General features: G+C 47.7%; 2 protein-coding genes across 3 annotated transcripts in view; one reads left to right on the top strand and one right to left on the bottom strand.

Annotated features, from left to right (window-relative positions):
• Positions 1-10454, top strand: part of TASOR2 (transcription activation suppressor family member 2) — a 76210-nt gene extending 65756 nt beyond the window's left edge. The window contains exons 18-22 of the mRNA XM_040645462.1: positions 4365-4490; positions 5139-5292; positions 6019-6124; positions 8689-8870; positions 9277-10454. Of these exons, the coding sequence (XP_040501396.1) occupies positions 4365-4490; positions 5139-5292; positions 6019-6124; positions 8689-8870; positions 9277-9395 (687 nt within the window). The 3' untranslated portion in view covers positions 9396-10454. The remainder of the gene's footprint in view (positions 1-4364; positions 4491-5138; positions 5293-6018; positions 6125-8688; positions 8871-9276) is intronic.
• A 978-nt stretch (positions 10455-11432) lies between these two features.
• GDI2 (GDP dissociation inhibitor 2) overlaps positions 11433-22691 on the bottom strand; it is a 30958-nt gene continuing 19699 nt past the window's right edge. For both annotated transcript variants that reach the window (XM_040645460.1, XM_040645461.1), the window contains 6 exons: positions 22393-22524; positions 15429-15528; positions 14064-14235; positions 12696-12840; positions 12442-12496; positions 11433-12359 (listed from right to left, as the gene is read on the bottom strand). In XM_040645460.1, coding sequence (XP_040501394.1) covers positions 12213-12359; positions 12442-12496; positions 12696-12840; positions 14064-14235; positions 15429-15528; positions 22393-22524 — 751 coding nt within the window. In that variant the 3' untranslated portion in view covers positions 11433-12212. The remainder of the gene's footprint in view (positions 12360-12441; positions 12497-12695; positions 12841-14063; positions 14236-15428; positions 15529-22392; positions 22525-22691) is intronic.

Below are 22691 nucleotides of genomic sequence, written 5' to 3'. Positions count from 1 at the left end.
GTAGGTAATGCTGCAGTAAACACGGGTGCATGTACCCCTCTGAATTAGTGTTTTCATATTCTTTGGGTAAATACCCACTGGTGAGATTGCTGGATCGTAGGGTAGTTCTATTTTTAACTTTCTAAGGAACCTCCGTACTGTTTTGCAATGTGGCTGCACCCGTTTGCATTCCCCCCACCAGTGCATAGGGTCCCTTTTTCTCCACATCCTCGCCAGCACTTGTTTCTTATGGGGGATTTTTAAAGTTTTATTATTATTATTATTATTATTATTATTATTATTATTATTATTTATTTGAATAATCTCAGCACCCAGTGTGGGTGCATGACACCGGGGTAGAGAACTGCTCTTCTGGCAAAGGTGGCCAGGACAAGCCTCCTGGTGCTGTCACGACCCCATGATCAAGAGTTGCACAATCCTCCAGCTGAGCCAGCCAGGCGCCCCTCTTATGTTGAGTTTAGCTTTTCTGACAGGTGTGAGGTGGTGTCTCGTGGTTTTGACTTGCATTTTCCTGATGATGAGTGATGTGGAGCGTCTTTTCATGTGTCTCTTGGCCACCTGGATGTCTTTGGAGAAATGGCTGTTCATACCTTCTGCCCATTCTGTAATTGGATTATTTGGTTTTTGGGGTGTTGAGTTTGATAAGTTCTTTATATATTTTGAATACTAACCCTTTATTAGAGATGCCATCTGCAAATATCTTCTCCCATTCTGTAGGTTACCTTTTAGTTTTGTTGATTGTTTCCTTCATTGTGCAGAAGCTTTTTATTTTGCTGTAGTCACAATAGTTTATTTTTGCTTTTGTTTTCCTTGCCTCAGGATGTGTCTAGTAAGAAGTTGTGGCCGATGTGAAAGAGGTTACTGCCTGTGCTCTCTTCTAGGATTTTTATGGTTTCATGTTTACATTTAGGTCTTTAATCCATTTTGAATTTGGTTTTGCGTATGTGAGAAGGTGGTCCAGTGTCATTCTTCTGCATGTGGCTGTCCAGTTTCCCCAACACCATTTGTTGAAGAGTCGTTTTCCCATTAGATACTCTTTCCTGCTTTGTGGAAGATGAATTGATTATATAGTTGTGGGTTTACTTCTGGGTTTTCCGTTCTCGTCCACTGATCTATGTGTCTGTACTCCCTTGTTCGAATCGCTGCTGTTTTGTAATTGACTTGAAGTCTGTAATTGTGATGCCTCCAGTTTTGTTTTTCTTTTCCAAGATTGCTTTGGCTGTTCAGGGTCTTTTGTGGTTCCATAGAACAAAGATGTTCTAGGTCTGTGAAAAACGCTGTGGTATTTTGATAGGGATTGAATGAAATAAGTAGATTGCTTTGGGTCGTATGGACATTTTAACAATATTTGTTTTGGTCCTTCATTATTTATGGTAATGCTCAGATTGTCCCAGACCCAGGAGTCCTTCATAGGGGCTTCCATGTCCTTCTGACAAGTCCCCATGATTGTTTGGACCCTTATCCTTTCTTCCTTTGTGGTATAACTCCATGTTCCAGATTTATCTCCTGTATTCCTTGCTCCAGCCTTGAAGTCTGCCATTTCTCTAAGGAGTGCTGATTCTTTTAAGGGAGGAAGGGCATTTGGAGTTGGTGTCTGGGCACTGGGTTAACTCCATGCCACTGGGTGTCACTGCCTTTCGGCTGTCCCAGCAGAGCCAGGAAATCTATGGATGTGTTTACAAAACTGAAACGGCTGCACACGCATCCCAGGGCCAGTCCAGCACCAGGAGGCTTGTCCTGGCCACCTTTGCCAGAAGAGCAGTTCTCTCCCCCCGGTGTCAAAAGCCGCCAAACCGCGGATAGTCCCACCCCTGGCCTGCAGCTCACCCCTGGACATCCAGCCCCTCTTCATGGCTTGGGGCGCCCACCCAAAGCTGGTGCCCAAACACACTGCCTCCCTCAACCCTCTACACTCGCAGCAGGAGCTGGTTCAAAGGACGGCAGTCCTTGATACCCATTCTGGAGTCCCAGCGTGTAAGGGGCGGGGGATTCCTGCCATTCTGTTATAACCTTCACAGCTAATGGGACAAGCAAAACACCCTCAATGTAAAATCCACAGGCCTTGTAATGGCGCGGGTGCTTGGATGTTGTGAGGGCAGCGGGCCTCGTCGAAGGGTCAGGGCCTTTTTCGTAAGGAAGTGATGCTGGCCTCTTGTATGAAGTGTGGACAGCTAGACTAGTAAGTGTGTTGCTTCTGAACGTTCGCCTAGATTTGTTTCAGAGGTGGTTTATGTCAACACGTCCAAGAAGTCCAGAGTATCTGTCATGTAAGTGTCACTTGGCAAGCCCACGAATGTTGAATTACTAACATTAAACATCAGAAGAAGTTTGTGACCGTCACCGCGGCACAGCGTGGTAGGGGAGGCCAGTTCTGCGAGTGCGGGGCTCTGCGGAAGCCGAGCTGGTGGCGGCTCCCTGGTCGCCCTGCCGGCCTCAGGGTGGGCGGGCAGCTGGTGGCACGCGGCCGGCAGTGCAGAGGGCCGCGCTGTCACACCGCTGTCCGGAGCGAGAGGCCGTTCGCCCAGCCTGAGGTCAGTGGGGGGCCCTGAACAATGCTTGTAAAAGATAAATAACGTCATGTTTGTGTTGAGAGGAGCTCTTTGGCTACAGTGTGGGGAATGGACTGGAAACGTGATGGGTAGCAGGCCGGCGTGTGAGACTAGAGTCAAACACATGTTCTCTCTAAGATGCCTAATGGCTCCTATTTTGTACCCTTTAAATATGATTTTAGATTATTTAAAGTAATGGATTTTTATTCCCCATCAAGGATCCTTTGGTTTCCAAGGTTTTCAAATAAGCTGTTGCCAGGTCTGTCCCCCCAGCCCCTCCGCCGTCATCTTTGTTCTAGTTTCCATGCCGCCTTGGTGAGCAGTGGAGTTGAAAAAATGAAGCAGTTTTTTTAGGTGCTTGGCCTCCAAAAGTAACCTAAAAATGAAATTTTTTTTTTTAACCTTGAATTAAAGTTCATTTTGTTTGGCTGATGACATACACTGTACCTTGACCGGTGCTGGAGTCAATCCAGGGTCAACTCAGTAGTATCACAGCCACAGTGAGCAAAAAACCCGCTTTATATTTTGCTTCCATCTGCTCAAAAGCAACAGTGCCATTCACACCCCTGACAGAGCGCAGGGGATCCTGGTTTGTGTGCGGGGGAGAGAGCGAAGCAGCCACACGGCGTTCAGGAGCGCACGTGTTTCGTGATCCTCTTTATCACGTGGCTGCTGTTTACGACAGAAAATGACACGTTTTGTGCAAAGGTAAAACTAATCTTCAAGTGAGAAGGTGGACACAGTGTAAAATCAGCTTCAGAATAAAGATAATCTTGAGCAAAATGTTTTTAAGAACTCAGAAAGCTACCCCGGATAAGTCTCCTGTGCTGGAGGGTGCTGAGGCGTGCGGGAGAGACGGGGCGTCAGGCCCCGTTTCTCCGTAAGTGGAGGAAGCACTGGGTGGTCCATCGTGACCGCGATTCAGGGTGCGTGAGAAAACAGCCCGCTCCACGGCCCGTGGCGAAGGTGTTGAACGTCTCCGAAGTAGTTTGTTCATAGTAAATTAAGTCAGAGCTAAAAATTTATATTTAACTATTTTAGTGGGCTCTTTGTTAAAAGAGATCTTACCTGGAGGAGTTTCTTTGAAGATACGTTGCCATGCGTTTTGAGCGAAGAATGGAAATAACCAGATTTGAGTTGTTTTGAGATCCAGGGGAGGTGGACACCGTCCTTTTACAAAGGAAATAACAAGTGCTGGTCAGACCACAGTGTCCTGGTGCCAGGAGGAACGTGGAGGTGTGCGGCGGAAACGTCCAGAATCCTTCAGACAGCAGCGGTGCCAGCATGGCGGAGGGGGCAGAGTGGAGTTCCTTCCCGGTACACGCACGTAGGCTGCCCGTCAGGCCTGTGGCAGGCGGGCCCGTGAGCGCGGGCACCGCAGGGCCGGCCGGGGGCTCGCTCCGCGGCTCTCCATGACGCTCCACGTGTGCAGAGGGGGCATTTCCGGGAGTTCTAGAAACGTTTTGACTAGAGGTGGCATTTTTGGAGGGACTGCCTGCCTCCCCAGGGTAACTGCCTCAGATCGGGTGGGAGCCTGTGTCTCTGCATCGGTCCGCCGTCGGCCGCTCGACAGACATAAAGGATCGATGACAGCGTGCTTGCCTTCGACGTGAACCTCGAAGGCCAGTGGTGAGCCACGCCGCGGGCTCCGGTGGAGATGTGGACGCTCATTTAGGAGGAGGACTAACGGCCACTGACGGGGCCTGGTTAGGACAGTCAGTGACTAGACGTGCTTTTCGATGCGTTTCGTGGACTGGGAGAGTAATCGTGAGCAGACGCCCTTTCTGTAGTAACGGCTGTTTGTAAACCTTCCAGAGCGTCCTGAGGAAAGGAGGCCATACGGAAATCGAACCTCAGCATTTCTGTCAAGCCTTTCACAGAGAGAATGACACGCTCCTGGTCGTCATCAGAAATGAAGACATCGCCTCGCACCTCCATCAAGTACGTCCGCCCCTGTTTCTTATAAGAAAGGTGCTCCGGGCGTTTCCGGGGTGTCCCGCGGGGGTGTCCCGCAGGGTAGCGTCCTTAGCGAGGCGTGGGTGGGGCACTTGGGGCTCGGAGTGGGGACGTCATCGTAGCTGGGGGGGAGAGGGTATGGGGACATTGCCTCGGCCGAGAGTAAACCTGCATTTCTTAGGCCCAAGAGTAGTTGGGCTCTGAAAGGACTTGTGCAGGTTTTCCGGAGTCTTCGTGAAGATTTCTACGTTGAGGAAAAGGAGTTGCCCGGCCCCGCAGCACCGGCTGGGCTGCAGGGCTGCGGTCAGGGCGGGAACGGAGCCGGACACAAACGGCCGAGTGAGCCTGTCGCCTGCTTCGCCACATCACGGGTCCCCACACTTGAGCAGTGCTCTTCCCTCGCTCACGCTCTCCAGCCCGTGGGGTCTGAGACCGCGTTGTAACGGACGAGGTCTGAGGGGCGTGCGTGGGGAACGAGCGTGTTCCGCGGGAGAAGCTCGTGGGCTTCCAAGAGGGGTCGCGGAATTCCCAGTCATCCAGGTTGAGCGTATTTTCAGCTTCCCTGAATCTCGAAACCGGATAAAAGCAACCCCGCCAACCTCTCTTCCCCGGGGACCCTTTTGTGCTCGCTAGATTCCCTTTCTGCTGAAGCTGAAGCACTTCCCCAGCGTCCTCTTCGCTGGCGTGGACGGCCCCGAGGACGTGCTCGAGTACACCTACCAAGAGCTCTTTCAGACGGGAGGCTTCGTGGTCTCGGATGACAAGATCCTGGAAACCGTAACATTAGGTCAGTCTTCTATTTTCCTTCCTTGGTTCTGTCTTTGAAATCTAGTCAAAGCTGTTTCTCTTCACCCAGCGGCCCGAATACTACTTCATCGAAAAGAAACGGACCCAGAGCACTACCCACCACCACCTCTCGGGGCCTTCATTTTGGCCACGTGCTCTGCTGAGCGATCTCCCGGGTGTCACCGGCTCATCTCCAGCACCCACCCCGCTTCTCCGTTCCTTGTCTCCTACACTTGCCCAGCAGCCCTCTCTCCTCCGTGTCTCTCGCTGTCAGCCCTGCCGTCTTGGTGATGTTCTAGAAATCAGAAATATGGCCCCTAAAAGTCTTCTGAATTATGTGCTGAACACTCTTAATTCCCTTCCCTCTGCGCAGTGATTAGACGGAGAGGGCAGTTAGAGCAGCGCTGGGCAGGTGCTAATTTTAGGGGTGATCAAAACCTGCCCCCACTGATGTCACATTAGAGCTCACCGTAGACGCCACTCATGGCTCAGAAGAGGGGAGTGGACCCCCACAAGCATGAATTCCGCGTGGAGACTGAGTTGAGAGTATTTGCAAGCTAGACAGCTGGACGTCCTGCTTGCCGCGTGCACGCGGGGGATGTCTGGGGTCGGCACTCCCGCCACGGCCTGGGCGTGCAACGGGCAGGGGACGGTGTGCGCTGGCCCCGTGTCTGCCTCCCCGCAAGTCACAGTTCCCGGCCTCTGACTAGACCTCTTCTCTCTGTAGCTCAGCTGAAGGATGTGGTCAGGACCCTGGAGCAGCTGAATGGAAACGGAAGGTGGAAGTGGCTGCTTCACTACAGGGAGAACAAGAAGCTGAGAGGAGACGTCAGGTGAGGCCTCGGGGCGCAGCCAGCGTGCTTTACCCGAGGGCGCAGGTGCACGACAGGTCCTAGCGTTTGCTGTCTCGGGGCTGTCAGGGAAGGCAGGTGGGCTGGAGCCGCCTCCGCGAGCGTCAGGCCGAGTTGGAGCGCTTGAGGCCAACAGCAGTGAGTTGCAGGAGTCCTGAAATGTCCATTTAGTGAAGCTGAGGCTCTACGACCGTGAACCGGAGGGAACAGAGAACGCGAACCGCGTGGGCTTGGGCTTGCCGCACTCGGATTCAGATGTTCGGGTATCAAGTGGCCACAGTTACAGGGATGGAAACCTTGCGACCAGAATGTTTTACCCCTAAACAGCGGACTATGAATAGGCAATGTACAGCTGGGATTTTCCAAAGTATTTTTTTAATCGATTTCCTGGCTGAAGAGATGCGGGGCGTGCGGGTGCCCCCGGCTGCGGTGAGGCTGGGATGGGACTGGGCACGGTGTAGAGCCCCGAGAAGATGCGACAAGCCCCCCCACCCCACCCCAGGAAGTGACTGGCAGGCTTTGTCAGGCCTTTACAGCGATGGCCCCGCCCCCGCCTCCTACAGAGACCAACAATAAAAACCTACTTTCAGGTGGTGGAAGTTGAAGCACGGGGACAACAGAGCTGATCCAGGTCAGACAAGTTGTTGTGACGCTGGGCTTCAAGCCTAGAATGTGCACCTCTAAGATGACCACTCTCTCCTGTCTCACCACACTGCTCCCTCCCAAGGACAAACGTAGGCCTGAGCATGAGGTCTTGAAAGGGAAGTGGCCGAGAGCAGAGGTCCAGGAGGGGCTGCACCTAGAACTCGTGCAGGAGGAAAAGCGAGCCAAGAGGTCTGAGTGGACCCCAGAGCTGGTATTGTCAAATCCGGGAGGGATTTCCCCGGGGTGCGTTGGGGGCGGGGTTGTGTAGAGGGGTTGTGCAGAGGCCCACCTGGAGTTCCTGAGGAGGGGGCTAGCCAGCACTCTAGAGGAAAGATTCAAGTTCAAGGACTAAGGCAAGCTCCGAGGTCCCACAGTACACCTGCAAAACTGGCAAGGGCCCGTTAAGTTTCACAGAGAACTTTAGGTGAACAAACAGGCGCGCCACTGCCGGCCGTGTGATAGGCACTTCCGATGGTCCAGTCTCACATTCGAGAACGGGCGTAGTGGGAACTCGTCCGGAAACCTATCCTGTGGCCTCTGAAGATATTTACCTACAACTAAAGCCAAAAAAACCCCTAGCTTTTAAAAACTGTTTCTACAAAGACGTTTATAGCAGTGGGTGGTTATCAGGAACTACAAACCGCCTCAGATCCATCTCTAGGCAAATATGACAGATTATATGGGTTCCATACATATGTATTTTTAAAAACATATGCATGGGGCGCCTGGGTGGCACAGCGGTTAGGCGTCTGCCTTCGGCTCAGGGCGTGATCCCGGCGTTGTGGGATCGAGCCCCACATCAGGCTCCTCTGCTGGGAGCCTGCTTCTTCCTCTCCCACTCCCCCTGCTTGTGTTCCCTCTCTCGCTGGCTGTCTCTATCTCTGTCGAATAAATAAATAAAATCTTTAAAAAAATAGAATAAAATAAAATAAAATAAAAACATATGCAAAATAAGGAATACATGTATAAAAGCATGCAGTGTGATGCCCAGCACATCAGTCTATGTGTACGAAGGGGACAGCCTGGAAGGAAACGCAGCCGTGACACGGGCAGCGCTCGCCCCTGGAGATGCAGGGACCTGGGGGAGTTTGCTTTCCTCCAGCGAACAGGAGAGGCTGACAGAGGACAGGAGAGCAGATGGGGAGATGTTTACAGGTTAAACACCTTCCACTAAAAGAGGAAGAAAAAAAGGTAGTTACAAGATTTTAAGGGAGGTCATGGGGCACCTGGGTGGCTCAGTTAAACATCTGACTCCATCTCAGCCTTGATCGTGATCTCAGGGTTGTGAGATTGAGCCCCGCATCGGGGTCCACGCTGAGCACAGAATCTGCTAGAGTTTCTTCGTCCCTCCGCCCCTCCCACCAGTGCATGCATGTGCTCTCTCTAAAAAGAAATCTTAAAAAATTTTAAGAGAGATGAGAAATTACAATTATGTAGCAGCGGGAATTACCTTAATGAAGCCGATCTGACTAAAAAGCGTGGTGAGTGTAGAACAGGGTTTGGAAGCACTGCTGTACCATAAAGCACGCAGCTGTCGACGCACTAGAAATGACCCAAGGCTGGCCAAGCAGCGTTGTTACGCGAACATGTCAGTGTCCCTCTCGCTTGGAACGAGGCCTGTATTTTCTAAAAACCTGTATTGACAGAGGGAATCAGCAAGCGTGTAATGTTTTGAGGGAACCGGACGGGACCACAGTGATGGAAGCCAGGTGTGTCGTGGGAAAGGACAGAAACGGGAAAAAGCATCTCAGGAGCCTGTTTTAACAGAAGAGGTCAAACTGTTACGGATGGTGAAAGCAAGAAGTCTAGGAATGAAACAGCTAAAAATGAAGATACAGTGAAAAGTAAACCTGCAACTTTATACGGAGTCTAAACTCGGTTCTCATTTGTCTCTATTCCAGAGTGGATTCAGTTGCACATAAGAAGAACTTACTACTGAAATCCTGTCAGAGTGCAAATCTCATCGAACTGCTTCCTTATCACCAGTGTGACACTCGGGCACCAACAAAAGCCGAACATTTAAAATGTCTGCTAAACCTGCAGATTCAGCACGTCCACGCCAGGTTTGCGGTCTTCCTAACAGGTAAGCTCACAGCCTTCGTTCTGGCCACTCTAGAAATGTCCCAGGTACAGACATCGGATGTCCGCCTGCCGTCTGCCGCGTTCTCATACCCGCGTGGCAGGCCGCGGGCGCGGGTTCGGTCTGGCGAGCAGGCCCGATGCCCTTGTTCATCCCCGCGTACAGGCACTTCTGTTTCAGGTGAACGAGTGGTAACGCAGCTTTTTAGACTCCGTAAGGAAGGACTAGTTGTCATGGGTGTTCACCCCCGGCAGCTGCTCCCTGGAACCTCCCACCCCCCTCCCCTCCATGGATTAAGCAGTTCCATAAAAGTTTGGTTTGTTTTTTTTTTTAATAAAAGGGGTTCTAACACTTAAAAAGTAGACATCAATGAATTTTTCACCAGAATATTGTATTTTTTGTTTTACAGAAAAGCTCACTGTGTCCAGAGAAGTCTTTGAAAACAGCGGCATCCTTGTTACAGATGTAAATAATTTCATTGAAAATACACCAAAAATAGCAGCTCCGTTTAAGAGTAGCTATTGGTAAGGACACTTTCCAGAACTCTCCTGTGTGAACGGGACATGACAGACACTGACATTTGGGTCTGTGAGGAAACCAGTTGTTGGCAAACTCTGTTCTTCACCTTCCTCATCATGCTGTCAATTTTCAGTGCGTATTAGGGGTGGAACTGCTGTTGGTCTGGCATTTCATCTGACTGACCCCGTTGTCACCTGCACTTCATCTTGCTCCCACGACAGAAGCTAAGATGTTGTGTTGAAGTTGTCCCTGTTCAACAGCCTCTCCTGTTTCTAAGGCATTTCTTGGCGGTTCTGTTTAAAGATGAAATTACCAGTTCTGGGTTTATCCAGGTGACCAGCTGGCTCAGACAGCGATGCCGCCGCCAACTGATCCCTCGTTTCCGTTTACTTTGAAACTGTTTAGATAAACAGCAGTTTTCGCATATTTGAAAAATCAATGTTCTACAACTTGAGAGTTTTCCTTCGTTTCTTTACACTTTACTATCAAATCTTGGCCTTCATTCACAGTGGGACGTCAGCTGTCCACTAGCTTTGGGCTGCAGTGTTCAATATTACTGTTTTAAATTATTTTCATTTTTACAGAGAGCCTTCAAAGCTATGAATTAATTAAGCTCAATGTTAAAAAGAATTTTACAAACACGTTTACCTAGTTGTAGCAAAAATACGTCTATTTTAACAAATAGCTTTGTTTTTGCATGTTCATGTCTGAAAGGCGTATGTAGTGCATGTTACGGTCTGTTTTACAGGCTTTCCCACCCTTGTAGAAGCTAGGATCCTATGTGGTTTATATGCTGTTGTCCTAGCAACACTACAGTAAGTTATGTTACAGATTTATAAACTGTCAGTTTTCACTCAGTTTTTGTAAATATTGCACTACAGAATCAACCCTCTGAGGAAGAAAATCATTTATTTATGGTATTAGAAATAATTTCTACCGTAATCTTTAAATTCAAAACCAAGCAAAAAATGTTTGTAGATACATAGTATCTATTTGGAACAAGTTTTTGGAACAAATTTTGTAACTAATTTGTTTCATTTTTTTAAATAAAGACAACTAAAAAATCAACTTTCTGGGACTCCTTTATAGCAAAATTTGAATTTGTGGGGAATGTTATGGGAGTTTTTAGGCCATTTACTGGAAATGACTTTGCTTCCACGTCTGTCACTCTGGCCCTACCGCCTTGCCCCATGCTTCCCCTCCCGAGGCAGGGCGCCGAGCCAGGATGGACAGGCTTTCACAAGCCTTTCGTCGGCTCTCTACGTGCTACCCGAACACGGCCGATGTCACACTGTTTCTTGCTTGGAAGCCCGGTCACTTGATCTGATGAGAGGACTGTGTATGGGGAGCACCGAACCGGAAATGACTGACCAGTGACTGAGCACCTGCCTTTTGCTAACCTTTCTGATTGATTGTGCCCGGGTTGGGGCAGGGCGGGGGGTTCTACCCTCCCTCTCGCCGAAGAGCCCTCCACAACCCACAGGGCTGTGTCCATAGCACCTTTTCTAGAACCGCTTTCACACTTAACTAAGCCATGGAGTCACTCTCCTCTGCACCGTCCACTCTCCCAGACCGCCCTCGCCGTCCCTGCTCCCCACGGGCCTGCGCCTGAGTGTCACAGCTGTTCGGTACACGTGTGAAACGAAGACTATGAGAAGCTCCTGACAGTAGAGACGAGTCTGCGGATTTCTAGCCCAGCGTGCACCTCTGCCCGCGTCACTGGCTGACAGCTTAAGGGGAAGCAAAGGCTTGCTGGGATTTCAGATCCTCTTACCATATAAATAAAGCAGTGGTTTCTCAACTGGGTCAGTCTGTGCCTCTGGAGGTGTGTCAAGAACATCATTTGGGGCCTACTCACAGTGAAGCCGACGACAGGGATGTTCGGATCCGTCCGGATTTGGGCCTCCACGTGCGGTCAGGATGGAGCGCACCCTTCTATGCGGCAACCGTCGGCTGCACGGGAGAGGGGGAGCCACTGTGCCAGAGTCAGGACGGTACTCACTAGCTCGTAACACCAGGACAGAAACAGACCAAGCGAGAAGGAACTGGTTTCCAGAGTTTGGCTTTATTTTGCAGTACAGAAATCATGTGGAGCCGTCTGAGACAGACATCACTGAGGGGGAGGCTCTGTCAAACAATACTGCGTCGCAGCTTGGTCCGCTGAAGAAGCCACACCTGGGGTACAAAAGAAGCTTCTACATTTACCTGCTTTACGATAGGTTTCTTCCCCCCTTGCTCTCATCAATTTTATAAGGTTAAAACACCGCACACAGCCTTCCTCCCAAATGACTCTCGAGCCTGGAACTGGGTTAGAATTTTAGGCCCACGTAACCCCAACCTGTGGCTGTGTTTGTGGGCGGGACAGGACACACAAGATGTAACGGTGTGGGGCCAACGCAGGGATGCTGTCCCAAGTGATGGAATGTTCACTTGGAACCTCGGGCCCAGGGGACAGACGGCACGCGGATGGTACTGCTCCAGCGCTCGAGCAGCAGAAGCACACGACCGCGGAGGCGACACTGATTAAAAGATACAAATACTGTATCGGGTGCTCCGTGTCAGGATCACAGGATTTTCTTAAAATGGATCCTTCGCTAGGGAAAAAAGCCAGTATCGGTTAAACTGAACAGAACGTGGTCACCCACCCATTCTGGAGCCACTCCACGAAAACGGGTTAATACATGATATTAGAAAGGGAGGCGTAGTCACTGGTACAGTGCGCTGCAGGCTCAGTTCTGATTACAAAAGCAGGCCTTACAATAGTGACGTCACACAGTATGCGTCGTTTGCCAGAGTTAGTCTGTCTAACGAGGCGAGCACGTGCACTTAGTCTTCCCCGTAGATGTCGTTTTTCTTGCGCTTCATTTCCTCAAAGTCAAACTCGGACCCGGTCATCCTCTTGTAGATGTCTTTAATGTCGTCACAGGTGGTCTCAAAGTGAGTGGTAGCATCATAGGTGCGGGAGATGAAGATCTGAAACAAAACCACAAAGACGTGCGGCGGGGCGTCTCCCGACGACGCCTGCGCCCTGCCCTCCTCAGACCGCCACGCTCACCTGGCTTTCTGTTCCCAGGTCTTTCGGTACGAGCAGGTCACTGATGCTAACGAATCTGGAGGGAAAAAGAATGAGAAAGCGGATGAGCGCACCCCGAGCCCACACTCAGCTTCGCCCGCAATTCCAAACCCGCCGCGTGAGACCGGCAGGCGCGACGCCCGCACGGCGACCACCGGCGGCTCCCGGGGCTCACCCCGCCTCGGAGTCAGAACGCGTCCTGCACTCGAGCTCATCTAAACGAGCACATCACTCACTTCTGTTCGATGGGTTCCAAAAGCTCCAAAGCCGGTCTGATTTCTTTCTCCGGCTCCTTGGTCTCCACAGTGGTGCTGACGATGGCGATGTACTTCCCTTGCGCGGCCACGTTGTGCGCGGAGGAGATCATGCAGACGTAGATATCTGCGAACGAGCAAGGCCGTCTCACTGCCCGGGCTCACGACCCTTCCGCCCGATTTCATCGAGGTGCGACTTAAAATTGCTGGCAATAGCCCCGATCTTCTAAGCTTAAGTTCTACGTGGAGGCAGACAGGGTCCTACGTAAGGCAGGCCCGTATCCAGCGACTTCTCGCCCACTGGAGACGATGGGTTTCTGTAGCCGGAACTGCTGGACTCGGACAGATCTCTTTTCCCGGCTCTGTGACCGCTCCCCAGACACCAGACAAACCTGATTACCTGCTCTAGAGCTGCTCCGTCTCCAAGCCTTGCATTTAGAAAGGCTTTCCAACAGCTAAGAAAGGATTTATTAAGTATTCTCATTTATTAGTAACAAAACTGCCGATCAGCATAAGCTGTTCTTCAGTCAGCATAACGAACTCCGACGAGTCCGTCGGCTCTGCCTGTCCGCACGCCCCTCGGTAAGTGCACCGTGTCTAACCGCAGGGTCGTTACTGAGCTCCCGTTCTCTTCTGAGGCTTTCCTCAACCCTGGGATCTGCTTGGGACCCCTGAACGCCCCCTTTGTTGCAGTCCTAAGCCTCCGTGATTCCGGCTTCTTACAGGGAAAATAAATACAGATAGCTCTGTTTAAAAGCTGATAACCCCTTTTAAGTTGAATTTTGAATAAATAAAAGATTTAGGCTTCTACCTGAAAGGATGGTGGGGAAAGGGGGGGGGGAGAAAACAACTGCTCAACACAGAAAGATGAGGAATTACAATTTTAGAAGTCAGTCCTGATCCTAAGCGTAGAAAGCTGTTTTCTAGCACACTGTTAAACCCAAATGTAAGTGTGAACTTGACAAATAATGACACAGAAGCACAGTCACTGGCTCAAAACCACAGTGGAGTTGGGTCACCTAATAAGCACGAAACCCCCGCAGGCCACAGTGTTCGAGCCAGGAGACACCGTGACCACTCATCTAGTCCAGCCTCTTCTTTCCTCTTTCTAGAACAAGAGAACAGAGGCCGGAAGTGGTAGACCAGCGGGAGGGTGAGGGAGGCTCCGGGATGAACGTGTGCCTTTCACAGTGAGGATTTAGGGTCTGAGCTAAATCCATCCCATCTCGTTTCCCAGAGGTGACCTCAAGTTTCTTCACTATACCAGAGCAAACAAAATTAAAAATCTGGGCTAGAACACAAAGCAAACTCTTAACGAAACTCCAGCATGTGCTGATCTTCCAAACTCACCTGACTTCCGGTTGACTTGGTTCTGGGGGATGATGATCTGGCAGGAGTTGGCGTCACTGGTGTTCTTGATGGGGTGGCTGAGGATGCAGATGACTCGGATCACCTGGCCCACCTTTTCCACCCGGTCTGTGACGTAGCTGGGGTCGCAGATGAGCTGCTTACAGCGGGCCACCTGTCCCAAGACATTTAAGTCGCATGTACAATGATCTGTGTCCACGAAGTTTTTAGATAGAATACTGATGCCATTGTCCCCTTCTGTTACCTTCATCAGGTTAACTGGAAGTTATTACTCAACTATAGATAACTTAAAACTGATTTTGCCAACAATCCCAACAAATTCTCCTGCAACAGACCCATGAATTCTAAGTCCTTTTCAAGTATTAGGCAACCTGGTGCACGGTCTGTAGAAGTTACAGGTTTTAGAATCGGGCAGACAGGTGTCCAATCCTGGCCGTACCCAACCTCGAACGGTTGTTGCTAGGATTAAATGAAAGACTGTATTTAAGGGCCATCGTCCTATGTGACTGTGCCCAGTAAGAAGTGAATGTTCTATGATCTGAGAGGAAGCAGCCCTGGGAAACAAACTGAGATGCCACTGCACTAAAAAGGACTCTGAGATGCCACATGAACTCCTCCCCGTTTGTCCCTATTCCCTAAAGCCCATTGTGCTGGGAGCCCAAGGCAGTTACAAAGGATCTACAGTACTAAGGGTTCGTGAGACAACCAGGGAGTGTGGATTATGTGGACCTACCCCACAGAATGCCATCGGGAACACCAAATTCTTTTCCATCCTTAGCTTTTGAGCAGTTCTACCTGCCAGAGCGGTTATTTCATAAATACGAACGAGCTGGTTGGCAGACCCACAGCATGAGCCTCGCCTGAGAGCTCGCGAGGAAACGCAGACCTACTGACTCAGCAGAAGCACGTCCGCAAGGTTAACACAGACATATTCCACTCGAACTGGAGAAACACTAACACCTAGCCAGCTCCACAGCTAAAACCCAAATAACAAAATGATCAGTATTCAAGCCCAGATTCAACCAATAAATTCTGAATGGTACAAATAAAGCTAAATTTAAATGAAAATTTGGGAGAGAGGGACCAACCCACACTACATAACTGAAGAATACGCACCACTAAGACTTCATCCATAATGCGCGTCTGTCTTAAAAATCAACACGACAGAAAGCAGTAAGTTTTTCTTCTCAATAAAGCTCAGCATCTTTAGTCCCAGTCATCACAAACACCAACTTGCCAGAAACAAACCCCACACTCGAATCCAGCATCGATGCCCATACCATGTGACATCGGGCAACATTTTCTTCACAAGAACACAGTATTTTTTAAATTGTAAAAGCTACTTACCTCTCCTTCAGATTTCACACCAATCACTTTTCCATTCTGCACAATGATTTCTTCAATGGGTTTATTGAGCATGTAGGTACCTCCATAAATAGCACTTAGCCTAAAAAAAATTTTTGAGATGACAATAATTTATAACTGGGTCAACTACTAAAGTCTTTCTTAGATCTTGAGTTACAGGCAATGTACAGTTGCTCAATTTCCTTCCAGAAGCCATTAGTTTAAAAGTCATTAAAGCTATAATTATAAAAGAGTCAAAACCATGAAACAAAGTCTCACATTCACAGTTCTGAATACCAAGTCCAAAAAAAGCACTGACCAGTGACTGAACAGCTTATGTTGGTCTAATCCTCCCACATATAAATAAAACTGAACTACAAAAAATGAATGAATAATAAAAATACCCAATCTGGAGGCCCTGGACAGTGACTAAAAGCAGACAGACAGTGGAGAGGAGACTTGAAGGAGTGAGCTGTGTGTGTGTGGCTCGTATGGCTCTTCCCCCCTCCCTGGTCCTGGTACCAGGAGCCCCTCGAACAGAAGCAGAAAGCCTGCAGTCTTGTTGATTCGAGGAGGCACAGGACAGAAGCTGGGGCTGTCAAAGGAGATGAAAATTGTAGGGGGAAATGCTACAAAAAGGGGAGCCACCAAATCTATAAAATCTCTTCAAATCCTTAACTACCTCCAAAAGGGCTTGTACCTGAGAAAGATTCCAAGGAATCCAGCAAAAAGCAACAGCTGAAAGGTGCCAGGACCGGAGCAGAGATTAGAGCTGAGGGCCTTAAGGACAAACGGGTCTGAAGTCTGAAACCGCCACGTTAGGCAGCCTGGTACGCACCTTGAGCTTCCCCTGAAACCCCAGGAGCGTCACACCTGTTGGACTAGGACTAAGGATTCAGCTGAAACAAAAACTGCCCTCCCCGCCCAATAAAGGGTAAAGTCAAACCTCCAGAAGTTCCAGGTGAGTGGCCAATGCCGACTCAAACAAAAATCACCCCCCAGAGAAAGAGCCCAGCATCTCTACAATGTACCAATAAACGTGTCCTGTATACAGTCAAATATTACTAGGCATGTGAAGAAACAAATGTGATTCCAAGTAAAGATTCAGGAAAAGCAATCGATACAAACAGGTGCCCAGATTACCGATGTTACAATACGCAGGGGCTAACGGCAGCTATCACAGATGTATTCGAGGACACTCTCGTTCAAACACAGACGTTTAAGAACATATTATTAGAAAGATATTCAGTGGGGTCAAAATGAGAAAACAGAATCTCACAAAAAACTGTGTTAAAAAAACTGGAAGTTCTACATGTACAAAGTACAGTACCAGAAAAAAAAAAGTTAAAACTCACTGAATGGGATGTATAGCCTTTTGGAAATAGAAAAAGGAGTCCATGAACTTGAAGACAAATCAATAGGCATTATCCAATATGAAGCATGGAGAGACCAAAAGACCAAAAAAAAAAAAAGAAAAAAAAAAAAAAAAAGCCTCAGTGACTATGGGATAATAGCCAGTGCCCACCGTGCACAGAATCGTCCCAGAGGGAGAAGACAGAGAAAATGGGTGAAACATCTTAAGAGGATAATGATTTTAAAATTCCCAATTTGACATAAACAATTAACTTACACATCCAAGCAGTTCAGCAAAGCCCAAGCAAAACCACACTGAGGCAAACCCTAGCGAGACTGTCCAAAACCAAAGAGAATCTTGAAAGCAGCCAGAGGGGAAAAAAATACCCACTCCATACACAGGAACGGCTACTGACGGCAGTGACAGCTCACTTCTCACCAGAAGCAAAGCAGACACAAGTGAGGGAACAGCAGCTGGAAAGTGCTGAATGAAAAATCTCAAGCCAACAAAAGTCCTTCAAAAATGAAAGGGACAGAACTCGTCGCCAGCAGACCTAGAACTACAAGAACGCCACGGGAGAGCTACAGAGAAATGTCACCAGACAGAAACAAGGGTCTACAAGAAAGAAAAGCAACAAACATGGTAATGTGCGAAAACGGTTACTTTTCCTTCTCTTCATTTCTTTAAACTGACGTGCAGTGCAGAAACCGTAGCACGGCATTGTGGGACTGATTAAAGTCCGCAGACGTGACACACAGGCAACAACCGCACAAAGGAGAGTGAGAAACATCAAGAATGTTGCAGAGTGCTCATGTTTTATGTCAAGTACTTAGCACAGTATTAACTCCAAATGAACTGATAAAGGGTGCACACTATAATCTGCAGAGCACTAAAAATTTAAAAATAAAAAGGCATGGCTACAAAGCCACTAGAGGAATTAGTCTGGAATTATAAAAAAAAATATCTGATTAATCCGAAAAGAGAAAACAGGAACAGAAGGGGAAGAGAAACAGAAGGGGGGGAGGGGAGAAAACAAACAAGACAAAAAATCTTATCCCAACCATATCAATAATTATACTAAATATATCTGAGTTAAGCAATCCCATTACAGGCCAAAGTTGTCACACTGGATAAAAAAGCAATATTCAACTATATTTTTGTCTACAAGAAACTCATTTAAATATAAAGACAAGTGTTTGAAAATAAAAGAATGGGAAAAAAATACAAAAAGAGTAAGCAAGCTGATACGGCTGTATTTATTTATTTATTTATTTATTTATTTTTTTTAAGATTTTATTTATTCAACAGAGAGAGAGACAGCCAGCGAGAGAGGGAACACAAGCAGGGGGAGTGGGAGAGGAAGAAGCAGGCTCACAGCAGAAGAGCCTGATGTGGGGCTCGATCCCAGAACGTCGGGATCACGCCCCGAGCCGAAGGCAGACGCTTAACCGCTGTGCCACCCAGGCGCCCCTGATACGGCTGTATTTAATATCAAACAAGAAAAGTGGAAAGGAGTATCACCTGGTAGAAGAGCTTTAAACGTATGAAGTACAAACTGACAGGACTACATTGAGAAACCAGTACACCCACACTCTGGGTGGAAGACCCTCCCTCAGGAACAGAACTGGGGAAGAATCAGTACGAACACATGTGAACGACCCTATCGCTCCCCTTCTAGAGCGCGGCACCCAACACAGCAGGACGTATGCTCCCCGCAAGGGCAGACTCATTCACTGCAGCAGACCACTGATTCGACCATAAACTAGGGGGCCCCTGGGTGGCTCAGCTCGTTAAGTTTCTGACTCTTGGTTTTCGCTCAGGTTGTGATCTCAGGGTCCTGAGATGGAGCCCTGTGGTGGGCTCCATGGGAGGTAGGAGGGGTAGGACCCTCCTACCCATTTCTGCCCCTCCCCTCCCACCTCTGTGCACGTTCTCTAAAATAATCTTTAAAAAAAAATAAAAAATAAATGTGACCATAAATTACGCCTTAATTTCAAAGATTAAAATCTTACAAGTTTGTTCTCTGATCCTCATGGAATTTAATTAGAGATCAGTAACAATATGGTATTTAGGAACATGTCCAAATGTTTAACAATTGAACACTACACCTTCAAAAAACCCAAAGATTAAGATTTTATTTTTTTTAATTTATTTATTCATGAGACAGAGAGAGAGAGGGAGAGGGGGACAGAGCGGCAGACTCCCCATGGAGCAGGGAGCCCAATGTGGGACTCGATCCCAAGACCCTGGGATCGTGACCCGAGCTGAAGGCAGATGCTTTAATCGACTGAACGACCCAGCGCAAGGATTAAAGAAGGAAAAAAAGGGGCGCCTGGGTGGCACAGCGGTTAAGCGTCTGCCTTCGGCTCAGGGCGTGATCCCGGCGTTATGGGATTGAGCCCCACATCGGGCTCCTCCGCTATGAGCCTGCTTCTTCCTCTCCCACTCCCCTTGCTTGTGTTCCCTCTCTCGCTGGCTGTCTCTATCTCTGTCAAATAAATAAAATCTTTAAAAAAAAAAAAATAATAAGGAAAAAAAAACAGGAGACAGGGTGCCACAGTGAATGATACATATTTAGAGAGAAATTTTAAACCTCTTAAATCCTCATGTTAGAAAGTAAAATCAATGATCTGTTTCAACGTTAGAAAGCTAGAAGAAAGGTAAACCCATGTAGGGAGAAGAAATTAAGAAAGAACAAAACCAATAAAATAGAAAATAAGCTACGGAGAAAATAAATAAAACTAAGAATCTGGTACTTAGAAAAGATTAATAAAATTGATAAAATCCTACCAAAAAAGGAGATAATATGAATGACCAATCGCAACAATGAAGGTGGGAACTTCACTACAGATCCCAGACACTGAAAGGATAATAAAAAAAAAAAGTATTACGGGGTGCTCAGTCGGTTAAGCATCTGCCTTCGGCTCAGGTCATGATCCCAGAGTCCTAGGATGGAGCCCTGCATCAGGCTCCCTGCTCAGTGGGGAGTCTGTTTCTCCCTCTGCCCCTCCCCCCTGCCTGTCTGCTCTTTCAAATAAATAAAATCATTAAAATATATATATATATTATAGACAACTTGATTATCAGAAAATTCAAGAACTTATGTGAAATGGTCAAATTTCTTGTAAAACACAACAGTGAAATAAATGGGACATCTGAGTAGCCTGATTTCTAATTCGTGTGTGTACACACGTACACATACACACATGCATGCAAAGTATATCCAACACTAAATTAAAAGGAAAATACATCATGAATAAGTGTTGTTGACCCTGGGAATGCAAGGCCAGTTTACTATCCAAAAATCAATCTATCTAGTTCACCATAGTAATAGCATAGAGAAGACAATCTGCATTATTAACTCAGTGTCAATACCCATTAATAAGAAAACTCCCAGCAAAGCAAGAATAAGAAGGAATTCATTCCAACAAAGCCATCCACAAAAACTCTATAAAAAACGTTTAGTANNNNAGCAGGAATGTCCACTCTCAACAGCAAACAACTTTATAATAAAACTGAGACAGTTTCATTAACAGCAGCATCTAATAACATAAAATACTTGTGAATAAACGTGAACTAGGTGCTAGAGCCCTCCATTGGAAGCTTCCAAACACTCAGACAAAGAACACCTAAGTCCACAGGGAGAGCAGCAGGCTCCTGGGTCAGAAAACTATTATTAAGATACTTCTCCTCCAAGCTGATCTGTACATTTATACTCAATCCCAATCAAAATCCCAGCATTTTTCCCCTAGAAATTGACAAGCTGTTCTAAAATGTATATGGAAATGCAAAGGACCTAGAAGGGCCAGAACAACTTTGGAAAAAGAACAAAATTGGAGCTGACGTTCACTACTTGATTTCAAGACTTAATGTAAAACTAGACTAGAATCAGAGGGCACCTGACTGGCTCCGTCAGTGCAGCACGCGACTCTTGATCTGTGGGTCTGGGGTCTGAGCTCCATGCTGGATGTAGAAATTACTTAAAAATTAAAAAGTCTTCAAGGGACACCTGAGTGGCTCAGTCCGTTAAGCGTCTGCCTTCAGCTCAGGTCATGATCCCGGGGTCCTGGGATCGAGCCCCGCATCGGGCTCTCTGCTCGGGGGGGGAACCTGCTTCTCCCTCTCCCTCCGCTCCCCACACCCTCCCCCCTGGCTCGTGCTCCCTTTCTCAAATAAATAAATAAAATATTTAAAAAAAAAAATTTTTTTAAAGTCTTTTAGAAAGAAAAACTAGAAAAATCAGGATGCTACGGTAATGGTGTAAGAAAAAATAAAAACGAATGGAACAAAACAGATATGATCTACGGCCAACTGATTTGCCACAAAGGCACCAACACAACTGGAAAAGAAAGTTTTTTCAGCAATGGTGCCGGAAGAACTAAATACGGGTACAGAAAAAAAATGAACTTCAAGCCCTACCTCACCCCACACACCAACATTATTTCACAATGAATTATAAATTTAAACACAAAGCCCAAACTGTGAAGTTTCTAGAAAAAGACACCAGAGACAATCTTTGTGCTCTTGAGGTATGTGACACTTTCTCAGACAGGACCCAATAAGCACTAAGTATAACTAAAAAACTTGATATATTATCAAAATTTACAACTTCCACTGAACAGAAGACAAGGCTCACGCTGGGAGAAAACATTTATAATACACATATCTGACCAAAGACCTGCCGCCAGACTTCAAGACCTCCTACAAATCACAACCAAAAAACACAGCCCAATCTTTAAAAACGTGCAAAAGACATCAACGATCACAAAATTATACAAATGGCCAAAAAGCTCCCGAAAAGGAGATCGACACGAGTTCTCGGGAAATGCGCGTTCAAGCCAGGATGAGAGTGTCACAGCTACTCGGGTGATTCAAGTCAGGCGGACGGACAGCACTAGCTGCTGACTAGGCAGGGGCGGCACGGACCCCGGGCGGGCGGTGCGGCGGCAGGCGGCACAGCGCGCTGCACGGCTGCCCGGCGGGGTCTCCCGCGCTCACACCTCCGCGCTCCGTCTCGGCCGAGCTCCACTCCCGCACGTTGGCCGATGAGACACGACAACCCACGTCCGCAGAGACTTCTACACCCAAGTCCAGAGTATTTCACTCCGAAAACCCCCAACCTGAAAACCACCCAGACGTCCATCCACACGAAAATGTGGTCGATTTGCGAAGGGAAACCCACTCAATATTTTTTAAATGAACCACAGTACATGCAGCCACATAAACGGATCTCAAATATATTGTTAAACAAAAGCCAGACACAAATGAGTCTGTATCATATCACTGCCTTTGCGTGACCTTCCGCGACAGGCACGAGGACTCTACCGTGAAAGGAGTCACAGAGGAGCTGCTGCGGGGGTGGGGGGCGGTCGTGAGGTGACACCAGGGAGCTTCCCGGACAAAACGGCTTCCTCTCTTGACTGGAGTGTTAGATACACAGGTCTGTACACTCATCACACTGAATTTTTTACTGTGGATCTGTGGTTTCATTTTATATAAAGTTTATTTCAATAAAAAGAAAAGCACCTCAGAGCTCACAGACCTCTCATCATCCCCAAGCAGGCATCCTGTCCTTCCGCTGAAGAGGGGACCAGGTTAGCGATGGACACTGACCTTGCAAATCCCTGTGGCAGCTCTCCGAGGCCGTAGAGTGGGTAAAGGTACGGGCTTTTGCCATATCTTGCCAGAGACTCACTGTAAAGTTTAATCCTATTAATGGTTTCACAACATGGCTGATCTAAATAGCTAAAATAAAGAAAATAAATATCAGAAAATAAATATTTAAAATGTTTTTCTGAAATGATTTTATTTCACTACTTTCGTATTTTACCTAAAAGATTCTAACACTAATTTACAGCTGGAACCTTTCATAATATAACATGCTTATGTCCTTGTTTTGTTAGACTTTCCAT

Source organism: Ursus maritimus, unplaced genomic scaffold (genome assembly GCF_017311325.1).
Source record: "Ursus maritimus isolate PB19 unplaced genomic scaffold, ASM1731132v1 scaffold_31, whole genome shotgun sequence".
NCBI lineage: Eukaryota > Metazoa > Chordata > Mammalia > Carnivora > Ursidae > Ursus > Ursus maritimus.
This window is presented reverse-complemented; position numbering and strand designations above follow the sequence as displayed.